Here is a 13,147-nt window from a genome sequence, read left to right on the forward strand (position 1 = left end):
TGTGTGTGTGTGTGTGTGTGTGTGTGTGTGTGTGTGTGTGTGTGTGTATATAGGAGTCAAATGTGACTAGCGAGTAGCTGAAGTAATGAAGATAAGTGAGATCACCTAGGGGCACTGTGTGCAGAGACAGGAGAGTCAAGGACAGAGCTTGGGAGAGTTCCTGAGGGCACGGCAAGGGACAAGAGGTCCCTGAAAGAGACTAATAAAGAACAGTCTCAGAGCTAGGAGAACAATAGTTTCAAGGAAAGGGGAACGGACGACAACGTCAAACGCAGTAGAGGTCAAGTAAGAATTGTGACTTTTGGTAGCTAGGTAAGCTTACCAAAAAGAGTCTCAATAGAGTGGTGAAAGTGAAAGGTAAAACGCTGGGACTTAAGGGATGAATGAAAGGTGAAGAACTAGCAACAAGCAGGAAGCAGTTCTCAAATTGTATCACACAGTTTCCCAAATGTACTGACCACAGAATATTTCCTCATGTAGCACTCCTTGGTACTGGAAGACCAAGCTAGGAAGAAGACATCAATGTCAAGGGAGAGACTGTCTAAAACTGAAAAGGGATAAATAATGAAATAAATTGCTAGAGGGACTAAAGACAGGTTCTGAAGGATATAGTAAAGGAACACCTGTTTGTTTGCAACCAAAGGAAAAATAGTGGGAAAGGGTGTAAGTGAAAATGTTGTGCATAGTTAGAAAGCCAACATATGAAGCAATTCATTCTCAATGACCTCTTGTTTCCCTCCTCTGAAGAACACAAGTCTCTTACTCAAAAGTGACACAGGGGATGAACAGGTCTGAGGTGAATGGTAAAGGTTTAGAATAGCAGCTGCAGAGAAGAGGAGAAAAGAAGAGGGTCTGGGATGGGCTGTGGGTGAGAAATCAGAACTTATATAGTAATATCATTTTAGCTGCCCCACAGTTCTGTAACTTTTCAAAGTCCTGAGGAACCCTGAGTAGATGGACTGAAGCTTCACTCTTATAAATTCCAATCCACTCCATCTAAAGCCCAAAGGACCTCATTTCCTGGGGCATAGAGACTAGAAATCTCCTGAAATAACACCAAAATTCAGTAACTAACTAAAGACTGAAGGATATGCAGTGAGTTTCCAAAACCTCCCTGGGATCTTAAAAGCAACAGTAACAAGCAACTAGAATTCACAGCTGAATTTGTGGGCCAAGAGATTTTAATGTGAGCATTCTTACAAATTAAATACTTATAAGAAATGCCATTTAATCAGACCACAAGGGGGAAAAACACCATCAAAAGAGATGTTAACAAGTATGAATCTCCTAATACACCCAACAGTCCAACAGTTCTCATTCATTTACATCACTCTGGAGGTAAACTAAAACAACAGTAATACTAGTAATTTATGATTCATAACTCCACTATTTCCAAAGGTCTAAGACAAAATGAGACTTACATGTTACATAAAGTCTTTTATATATATAAATATATATATTTATATATACGTAAGACTTTATGTAACATGTCATTACTTTTAGGTACATCTTAACCTGCAATACTCTGAGAAGTTTATAAAACCATGCATTTCCCATCCTTTCATTCAAGTTGACATCTGATGGTTACATGAAGGATGGGAACACATTGTTATCCCTTCAAAAAACGCATTTTTAAAGTAACTTTTTAAACTATTCAAATGAGTCAGCATTAAAATGAGAGCCCCTAAGAGACACTTAATGTCACTGCCTCTTTCCATATATACCACAATGCCATGCACATCTGAGTATAAATAACTGAGAGCACCCTAAATAAACAGAAACAAAAACCAAGTTTAGGAGGGATGAGGTCAAATTGGAGGAATGGACATTTATTTAATATCTACTACACAAATAATAGATTCAAACAGAAAGCTGAATCTTCACGATAATTCTATAAGGTAGGTGATAAAACAGTTCAATCCTGAACAGCATTTGAGCCGTAATCATAGAACAAATGTAAAATCTCAAATTCACGTGCAGATTGGTCAGGCAGAGGAATGGGCAATCATCTGGGCAGAGACTAAGGAAAGATGAAAGTGAACTTGCACTTCAGTGAAATAAAGAACTGCTGATGCAGAGTTTTAGGTGACCTTCCATCTACCACCTGCTCGGTGTTTAGACTGAGACCATGAGAAAAATACAAAACAGAGGAGCTTTGTCACATAATAACACTGTCAAGAAATAAGACTAGTACCAGGTTCAGAAGACTGAAAAACATCAAGAATATTTCTACAATGTTAAATTTTGAAATAAAAAAGAAAAAGAGAAGATCGTCTAACATTTCAAAAGAAATCACCACCCTATGTTCTAAATCAATTGTGATAATTAAACTAAACAATAGTAATATATGATGGCTATAAATCCCAGACAACCAATGATCAATTTTTCAAAATATATAAAATTCTTAAAATAAACTACCACAAATTTCACATATTGCCTAAGAAAATAAAATTATACAATGACATTTAGAGACAAGCAGAATATCTTAAGGGTACAAAAATAAACAACACATGCCTAGTCACACGTATTTACAATTCAGTTGGAAAAGACAGGTAAACAACCAATATAAGAGAGAATGAAATAACATTAAGTATTGTGAAGAGTAAAAAAAAAAAACAAACTTTTTTTTCTTTGAGGTGTTTGAGCAGGTATTTACAGAAAAGGTAGCATTTGAGCTACTCTCAAAGGAAAGGGGGGACTTCCCCGGTGGCACAGTGGTTAAGAATCCACCTGCCAATGCAGGAGACACGGGTTCGAGCCCTGGTCCAGGAAGATCCCACATGCCGCGGAGCAACTAAGCCCATGCGCCATAACTACTGAACCCGTGCACCACAACTACTGAGCTTGCACTATACAGCCTGCGAGCCACAACTACTGAAGCCCGCGCACTTAGAGGCTGTACTCCACAACAAGAGAAGCCACAGCAATGAGAAGCCCATGCACCGCAGAGAACAGCAGCCCCCGCTTACCACAACTAGAGAAAACCCACATGCTGTAACGAAGACCCAACGCAGCCAAAAAAAATAAATTAAATAAAAATAAATTTTTTAAAAAAAAGGAAAAGGGAAGAAAGTTTTTTTAGGCTCTATTAACAATGGTACAGAGATAAAAAGGTACAGAGAACTGACAATGTATTTCATATTATATGAGGTATAAAAGATTCCATATGATTAGAATTTAGTACATGTGGACAGTTAAAGAGAGATAGCCCTAGAAAGGCTGAACAGATCCTGAAGGGATGTGACAAAAATTATTCAGAAGATACACTGAGGGTATATATGTCAGTTATGTTTAAAAACAAAAAGAAAGAAAAAGGAAAGGAAAGGAAAGGATAAAAAGATACCGTGGAATTTTAAAGAATGGGGATTAGAGGCAGACAATATAGCAGGAAAATCTCAGGATATAAAATTTAATAGATCTGGAATCCCAGCTCTACCACGTAGGAACAATAAGCCTTGTCTAAATTGCAATTTCCGTATTTTTCAAATGGGGATAATATGTCACTATTGTGGTAGAGCCTTAATATGATGGCAAATGTAAATTGTCCAATGTATCATCTTTCAATTAATGGGTAGTCAAACCTCAGTAGTTTCCTTTTCATAATAAATGGTAGAATATGGGAGAAGACAGGGAAGAAATGAAGCTATGTACTCTCAGTGACCGGGAAGATGATAAAGCCATTAACTAAAGAAGGAATATAAAGAGAATATAAAAGAAGCAGTAGATTTGGAGAAGAGAAAAATACACTGAGTTCTAGGCTTGCCAAATTTGTAGTGATAGAGGGATATACATCTACATGCAAAGATACCAGAAGGCATGAAAGATTTGGGTCTTGAACTGAGAAGACAGTTCTAAAAGAAATAAAAATTTAAGAATCTTAGGCATACACGGGAAAGCAAAGAACAAGTGAGCCAAGAACAGGAGCTCACAAAGAGCAGGGATGAAACAGAGTCAAGAATGCGTGGTGGGGACTTCCCTCGTGGCGCCGTGGTTAAGAATCCGCCTGCCAATGCAGGGGACACGGGTTTGAGCCCTGGTCCAGGAAGATCCCACATGCCGCGGAGCAACTAAGCCCGTGTGCCCCAACTACTGAGCCTGTGCTCTAGAGCCCGCAAGCCACAACTACTGAGCCCGTGTGCCACAACTACTGAAGCCCACGTGCCTAGAGCCCGTGCTCTGCAACAAGAGAAGCCACCGCAATGAGAAGCCCGTGCACCTCAACAAAGGGTAGCCCCCGCTCGCCGCAACTAGAGCAAGCAATGAAGACACAACACAGCCAATAATAAATAAATAAATAAATAGGCAAGCAAACAAAGAAACAAGAATGCATGAGGAAAGAGCTTCAAATAAAAAAGTGGCCAGCAGTATTAAGTACTGGATGAAACTGTTGGATTTGGTGATTCAGGAGACCTCTGACAAGCTTTGGGATTTGTTTCCAGCAAAATTTTTGCTAACACCAAACTCCAAGCACTGAAGGAATAAATGGGTTGTAAAGAAATCAGAGAAAAGACTAGAATCTATTTCAAGGGTCCCCAAGTGGGAACTCCACAGAAGTAGTAATGGAGACCAGATGGGAATGATCAATATTTCAAACAGCCATATGAAAAATAAATTTGGCCTCCACCAAGCTACCTCCACAATATAAGAAAAATATTAAATTTCTTTGATTCTCTAATTAGCATATTATATATTTTAGAATGAAAGCATGAATCACTGTTTTACAAATGTCCTGTGTTCAGCAGACAGACTCTTTCATATCACAAGATTCTTGGTAGAAAATTAATAAAAAGATTATTAAGTACTAAAAGCCTGGGAATCATAGGGCTCTTGAAAGAAATCCAGCACTGAAGAGAATAAATGCAATTATGAATGATCCAGGTAGAAACTTTCAGAGAAAGTTTCTGTTGTTGTTTTAAGGTTTTTGTTAGTTAGTTGTTTGTTTGGGTTTTTTTGTTTTGTTTTCAGAAGTGGAAAAACTTGTTTTTCCAAAATTTGTTTTCCAAAAAGATGTTAGGTCAAGATTAAGAAATCAGTGTAAACAAATATTTAAAGTTCCAGAAAGAGAGACAGTTAAATGTCACTGAGAAAAAAAAAAAGATGAATCATGAGGAAAAAAGACTGACCTTACAAATACTGTGGAGTTATGCATAAGCTACAGTCCATGTCTGGAAACCTACATACCCATTCTCATCCTCAAAAAAAGTTGTCCTACAGAAGTTCAGTTAACCATTTAGACAATTACATCAATCATAGCTCTAGTACAACTAGAACTACGTTACACAGAAGTGAAGAGATTCTGAAGCCTGACAAACATGGGTTCAAAGTTCTGTTCCTCTACCGACTACCATTTAACCTTAAGGTTACTTAGCTTCTCTGAAGATGTTTCTTCATTTAACAGTAACAACTGTCCCATAAGAGACCAAAAGAGACAATACATGTAAAGAGCTTAGCACAGTGCGTGGCACAAGGTAACCATTTAAGAAACATAGCTATAATCACTAAAATAAAATATAGATAAATATTTTTCTAACCTTAGGATTGAGAAGACCTAAGCTTTAAAGGAAAGGAAACAAATGAAGCAGGAAAGATTAATATATCTGGCTACACAATCCTTTAAAATTTTTATATGTGAAAAATCTTTAAAATATTTGAAGGTAAACATAATACAAAATTAAAAGGCATAGGTACAGAACTGACTTATATAAGTTACTTTTCTCATACAACAAAAAGATAAAAACCCCAATAGAAAAGAAAATTGCACTGACATACTCTTTGCTCTAAATAAACAATACCAGGTACCCAACTTAGGAATCCACAAAGACAGTAATGGACACCGGGTGGGTATTTTTCAATGCTTCAACACATGACTGATAGTGTAAGGCATTCTTGCCCCTCCAACATCACATCAAGCTAATAAGGCATTCCTTACATCCTTAAAAAAGAACTATTTGAATTATATGAAACACAAAATAATATTAGTATTTGAAATATTAGATTCAGACAGCATCAATTCAATCTTTAGCACACTGAATGCAAATCTATTATTAGCTTTTTAATTAAAAATAAAGCATAATCCTAGCATATATTCTTTAAACCAACCTAATGATTTTTCAAGCTATGCTAAAGAGAAGTACCTTGGAACTGCCCCTGAGATACGGGGGACAACGAGGGGCGGTCAAGTGGCCGTACCTCTGCATCATCCGTGTTTCCCCTGCAACCTACATGCACTTTCACTTCCACCTGTATCTGTCCTTACGTAACTGGAGCCCAATTTATTTTCAGACTTTCTTTTTAAAACTGGAAAATAATTCTAACAATCCACATCAAACCTCTCTCCTGATCTCAAAAGGAAGAATTCAGTACACATTCTTCATAAAGGATATGTCCATTATGAATTCTTACTCGTAATGGACATATCCCAAACTTTCCACGGAAATTTTAAGTATTTGATTATGTGGACCACCCCCCTCCATTTCCCTGTTTTTCCTTATATTTAGAAAAATACTATGAAATTTTCAGTTGAGACAAATAACATGTTTTGCAGTATTTTGGGAATAACTTTTTTATTTCTGTGCCCAAGGTAACACAGATACTGCTATGGCATTGACAGTAAACAGATCAAAATACTGTGGAACCCCTTCATAATACAAAGTTGCTGACAGAAATAAAACCAATTGTTGACTCTGTTATATCTTTTCTGTGTGTGATATGTATATGTGGGGTTATAGGCTTTTGGCTAGCAATATATTAAAAAAATACCAATGTACTCAGAAAGTTTGGGATGAAAGATATTCTACTTCCAGCTAAACTGAAATTTTGGTCAACAGAGCTATTTTATACAATTACCAATTTCTTTAAATGAGACTATAATAATTATAATCCAAATTAAAATGGAATATAATTCAAATTATTTTGTAAGTACTTCAGATTCAGAGTCATACAAAAGCTAGCCTTTGAGTTATAAAAATTCATTTTCATTAGCACAGATAATGCAAAGACTGAAATGTATAATAACTCTAAGACAACATACTATTGAAGTTGGTTTTACAGCCAACACTTGACAAGTTTACATACAATTTTTATCTCCTAGTAAAAATGTACAGAAAGACAACATGTGGAGCTTTCTACTGCTCAGACTCCAAATAAATGAGATTTTCTGTAATAAATTTTATATGACTTTTTAATGTAGTACAACTTTGTGTATTAAAAATAATTAAACTTAACTATAAACAAAATCCAAAAGGGAAAAACTAAATTAAATGGAAGAATAGGAAAATATACTACAAGCAGAGAAAGTTCAAAAAAAAGCCACAAAACAAAATCATTTAGTTAGTGAATGGGCCACTAATCTTACTTTGATTTAAAAAAAAAAAAACAAGAAAACAAAAAACCTAAGTGTATCAGCTAAGTCATCCAATCTCATACACACCACCCCACACAGACACAGAAAGCAGCCAAAATATTCACTTTTCAAAAATGTCTAATAAAATTATTTTTACCTGTAAATTGTTTTCTGTGATTCTGTTCCACCAAACCATATTGATGGGTACTCCTGATTTACACCTGTCAGCAAGGCAGCCAATAGGGTTCTTTGCTTTTCGTGCCTTTGATCCCATCGGAACTAGCCTCTCCTCCAGCATCCCCAGGCGATACTTCCTTGGCTAGGAAAAAGAAGGAAAGAAACCAGGCCACTCCTAACATCCCCCATACTAACCTAAGCTAACATAACTAACATACAGAAGATATCAAGAATGGTGGAATAGGAAACAAGTAAAATTTCTAAGACACTCCCTCTAATGTCCTTAGCACCACCCCCCATTCCCCATCCCCACCCCCAGTACGCACACACCTCCAAAATAACCCATAGTCCTAACAACAGTATTACATAAAACAACAACTGTTTTAGTGAAATACATTATAATCTGAGTTTAGTGAACAGAAATTAACTTATCAGCAAAGTAAATGCTTTGCAAATATTTTTCCACTGGCACTTACCTATTCTCACTGCAATATGAAGAAATGGCTTCAAGGGCACAAAATACAGGTAAAAAAATTTCTTCACACTATATATCTTTTTCTCCTCCCCATCTCACTACCTTATTTCCTACTGAGAACCACTCCACTTAGAAGAAGCAGCTAATTTCAAGGAATGGATTTTTTTTTAATTTTTAAAATTCTATGCCCATTAGGGCAGAGTACAAATTGATCTATCTTAAACAGGCATTGTACTCAGTGAAACTTGTACTCAATGAAAAACAACAATCTCAGACAAAAAAATACACAAATTTCATTGGTCTTATAAATCTCAGTAGTTTGAACAGATTGATACTAAGTAGCCTAATAAAAGCACAGATTCATTGGCTAATATTATAATAAAGTTAGTAAACAATCTTAAAAGTGGTTGGCAGGGATTTTTTCATACATGAAGGTTAATGAACAGTTTCCACCATTTTATTTCTCTTAATTATAGCAAATTTGTACTAAATTGCATCTTAAAGGGAATCTGTATATATTTTTTCCCTTTAAGGAATACTGATACATTCTTGGGAAGGTATCTAATTTAAGATCTAAAATAAGAAAATCTATGTTTACTCATTGTTCTGTCTTAAGACTGCTGAAGCAAATAGTTGAAATTAACCTTCTTCAAAAATTAAACTTGCATAAGAAACGAAACTAGATTACCCATCTATCCGATAATTATAGCAGTGGGTAAAGTTTCATGAAGCTAAAATATTTCCACCTCTATGCAACCTTGAACCAATTCGATTACTCTGTGTCTACATCACAAGCAACTTTTGTGAATGAGAATAGAAATATACCCTTTAGAACCAAATTATAGATGAAAACATTTTAAAGCAAGTTATTTTTAATAACATAGCTCACAAGTATAAGGCTCTGACATATAGCAAAAATAATATAGCCTTAATTAAGCCTTCACTAATTTAAAATTTGTATTTTAGAAAACGTCTGGGCTAAACATGATCCTATCAAAAAAGTTCAACACATCAAAGAGTATTTATTTAAACAAAATCACAACATGTCAAATAGGTTCTATATATATAAGGACACCTAAATTCTAGTCATACATTTGAAAGCAAGAAAATTATTGCTTTAAATGTTCTTCTGTTATTTAGAGCCTTCACAAATCCAGACTTGTTTTTGAGCCAATTATTACCTTAGTGAAATTTATTCTCATGGTAGTACATTAAGCAACATAGAAAAAAAGGTTTTAAATAAATCCAGTGTATAATTCTCCCACCCCAGCAGCTCTCTTTATATGTTTGTTTTTCCAAAAAGGAATTCACTATTCCTCTCCCTCCTCCCCATCACCCCCAAAACCTATAATTAGCCCAAGACCTTTCCTCTTAGGTAGAAGAGATCCCCAAACTTGTGCCGCTACAGATTTAAGTTTCTTCAATAAGTAGCCAGAGACTAAAGTCCAATGCAAAAGTAAAACTTTCTATGTGATACTGAATGAAAAGACCTAAGGTATCAATACCATTTAAATACCATTATAAGCAAGAGAAGACAAATGACATCTGTAAAGAGATGGCAGCAACACAGAGCATGATGGTGAGCCAAAAAGATTACAGACAGAAGTCTCATTGCACAGAATGTAAATTATGGTAAAATCTCATGTCAAAGCTAATTTCCAAATTATCTGAACTATTATTTATTCCTTGAAGGAAAAATGTATTTTCAACTAAACATGAGAGCCTACTTTGTATCAAGAACTGTTCTAAGTACTTGGAATGCAATGATGAATAAAACACACACCTTTCCCTCCAAAAGAGGACATAACCTAGTGGTTAACAAAGTCATGAGAACAGAACACACTCACTGTGATATGAAAAATGCATATATAATCAAGGTACCAATTGAACAGAGGCAAAGAAGGCTTCACAGAGAGGATGAATGCCTGAGCAGTGTTAAAGCAAGTGTCTAGATAGGAAACAAAACAAAACAAAACCAGAGTGAGTGGGAGAGAAAGATGTATTTGTAGGTTAGGAAAAATGCACATGTATAGGCATACAGGCACTCTGTTGTCAATTAAGGGAAAACTACAAGTTTTCAGTCTATCATTAGTAGAGGGTCAAACTTGAGAGTGAAAGAGGAGGCTTGAAAGCAATAAAAAACCACGAATTGTCTTGTATCCTATGCCAAGGAGTTTGGACTTCACTCCGTGGGCAATGGGGAACTCTTGAAAGCTTGTGAATGAGAATTAAACTGGAAATAGGTAGATAAATCAATGGTCTCTGACGATAATCCAGGTTGGGGTTTCCCAAACGCAGCACTACAGACTCTGGATAATTCTTTGCTGTGGAGGGCTGTCGTGGCCCACTGCAGGACGATGAGCAGCATCTGCCCCGGTCGTGACACCAAAACTATCTTTGATGTTCTGCAGGAGTCGGGGGACAAAACTCCCCCACCTGAGAATCACAGGCGTAGGTGAAGGATGGGAACTCCAGGAAACTGCAATGCAAATAGAAGGCGAAGGCGTGGCTGGGGAAAGAGCTGCTGGCTTAAAAACAACTATCGGTGATTAAGTGACAGTAGGGTCTACGGGAAATAGAGAAGTCAAATGGAAGGTGAGGAAATAAAGGGCAAACAGCATTTTATGGGAAATGTTTATTTTCCCCAAAGCCTTCTGAGTCCTACAAGATCCAAACCCCTCCTCCAGAGCAAACAAAAGCACAAGCCCTCTTCCTTGCCCCTTAGCTTCCAGCAGTCCCTTCCTAAACCAATCTTGAGAATGTGTTGGTCAAAAAAAAAGGTATGTTTCCTGGTTGATCCTCCACTCTTGACAGCCTCCTTGCCAGTCCAGCCTGCTGGTTATTATGAAACGGAAGCATTTTGCAAAGTCATGTCCTGTTGGTAAGTAACCAGTCTGTCTGCTCCACCTCCTAGTAAGTCAACATCGTACATCAAAATTCCCATTCTCTTTTTGTTCCTGTGGTAAAATGTCCAGCATACCATGTAACTATTTTTTCTCTCTCTCTAATATATATCATTTTTACTTTAAGTCTCAAGATTCACCACAAAACTGATTTTTATCATTCTTCACAAAACCTAAATAAACAGCACAAAAAGACAGTAGTTGAAAACAGTTTTACACTTTTTATTGGGCATTTAAAAAATAACAACTTAGGGCTTGAAAAAGTTGGAGAATGTATTCTAGACTAGCACATCTCAACTGTAATGAACATATACTCTTCTAGGGATCTTGTTAAAATACAGATGCTAATTCAGCAGACCTAGAGTGAAGCATGAGATTCAGCATTTCTAAAAACCTCCCAAGACTACTAGTGTGCTGCTGGTCTGGTGATCATCCTTCCAGCAATAAAGTTCTAGAGAATGTCAGGGAAGAGGCCTGGATAAGAAACAACTAGTGGTAAAACAGAAATTGGGGCCACCCCCCAAAATAAAAAAAGGATAGGGGTTCAAATAGTTAACATCCCACTCCTTTAGCTTGCCCTAAATACTCAGAGCCTTCAGAACCATTACTCATAGCCCCCAAAGCCCTGGCTCTTCAAAAATCCTTGCCCTAGTCCACAGAAGACCAATCCAATGGTTTAGGACTAAGGGAAATCCACTCTCATTCCTAACAAATACGATAAGTCTCCAGACTGTGTCAAAAGAAAGAACAATAAAAGCTAATTTTTAGGACTGTTTTACTTCAAAACCTTAAATGCAAACACATTTTTTTTCATTCATTCATTCACTTAACATTTCAGCATAAGGCTTTTTGCCCTCCCTAGATGACCTAGAGGGGTGGGATAGGAAGGACGGGAGGGAGGCTCAAGAGGGAGGGGAGGGCTTCCCTGGTGGCGCAGTGGTTGGGAGTCCACCTGCCGATGCAGGGGACGCGGGTTTGTGCCCCGGTCCGGGGGGATCCCGCATGCCGCGGAGCGGCTGGGCCCGTGGGCTGTGGCCGCTGGGCCTGCGCATCCGGCCGCAGCGGGAGAGGTCACAGCAGTGCGAGGCCCGCGTACCGCAAAAAAGAAAAGAAAAAAGAGGGAGGGGATATGGGGACATACGTCTGCATATGGCTGATTCACTTTGATGTATAACAGAAACTGACACAGTATTGTGAAGCAATTACACTCCAATAAAGATTTTTTTAAAAGAGAGAGAAATACAGTGGTAAGATCTATTCTCTTCCCCTAAAAAGTTCAGTCTAGCAAAAGAAAAATATATAAATACCACTGCTCACATAGAAAATGTTGTTATAGACCAATGTTCAGAGCACAACTTTTTTGGTAAAATTGCAAAACAGCATCATCTCTACAATACTTCACATTACAGGCCTTGTTATTATATATCATAACCTAATCATTAGTTATAAACTAGAGAAATCAATTGTTATCCTAGCACAAAAAGTTTCCAATGCCCTGAATTTTAAGAATGCCCTCTGAACATCGAAAACAGAATAACTGTGCTTTCACTATTTATACTCTGAAACAATGATGATTTAAAGCTACTATGAATGGCACTTTTTTAAACAATTTGTATTTTATTAATCAAACATCTTCACATACTTGGAAAATAGTTGTGCACATATATGAAATACTGATATTATCTCTCTTTAGACAATGTTTAATGAAATGTATTAACTCATTGTCTTTTGCAATTACAACTCAGCAACCTATCTACCTCTTGCCACTTCTAAGGGTCTGAGGTCCACTAACAGAAACCTCTGGCCTAAAATTTACTGTATATTTATTTGAAAATCAACTTTCATTTCTCTTTTACGACCTCTTCTGACGTACACTGGTTTTCCCTCAATTAATTAAACGCCCTAACTGTTTAGCGTATTTGTTATTATGAGAACTAAATACAAGATTACATTTCCATTAACCGTCAGTGGTTAATGTAAAACTCACTCGGAAAAAATAGACTCCAAAGTGATTAAAACCATTTGAATATTTTAAATCAAATAAATTAGCTAATTTCCATATAGACACAGGGAACTACCTCTACTTAATTTATTAGTTAATTAGGTGTGTTAATACACCTGGATTTTAAAGGCTCTCACACCTAATCAATTTAGAATAGTAAATCTAAACCTATAAGTGATTGTATATTGGGCTCCAATTAATTTTCTCGAGTAAAAGATTCAAAAATCAAAAACAAAAACAAGCCAGCC

The 13,147-nt window shown here is 36.7% G+C and overlaps 1 protein-coding gene across 11 annotated transcripts in view; it reads right to left on the reverse strand.

The window, feature by feature from the left end:
* Window positions 1-13,147, reverse strand: part of PAN3 (poly(A) specific ribonuclease subunit PAN3) — a 117,863-nt gene that overhangs the window by 80,920 nt on the left and 23,796 nt on the right. For 8 of the 11 annotated variants that reach the window (XR_003434831.1, XR_003434830.1, XM_027116607.1 and 5 more), the window contains one exon: window positions 7,500-7,661. The exons of the other annotated variants lie outside the window; for them this stretch is intronic. Coding sequence is in view for 6 of the 8 variants with exons in the window: in XM_027116607.1 (XP_026972408.1) it covers window positions 7,500-7,661 (162 nt within the window). In the remaining 2 variants the exon portion in view is untranslated. The remainder of the gene's footprint in view (window positions 1-7,499; window positions 7,662-13,147) is intronic. 11 annotated transcript variants of the gene reach the window in all.

The sequence above is a fragment of the Aethalodelphis obliquidens genome, unplaced genomic scaffold, assembly GCF_003676395.1.
Source record: "Aethalodelphis obliquidens isolate GAN/ISIS:26980383/991018 unplaced genomic scaffold, ASM367639v1 scaffold16, whole genome shotgun sequence".
NCBI classification, from domain to species: domain Eukaryota; kingdom Metazoa; phylum Chordata; class Mammalia; order Artiodactyla; family Delphinidae; genus Aethalodelphis; species Aethalodelphis obliquidens.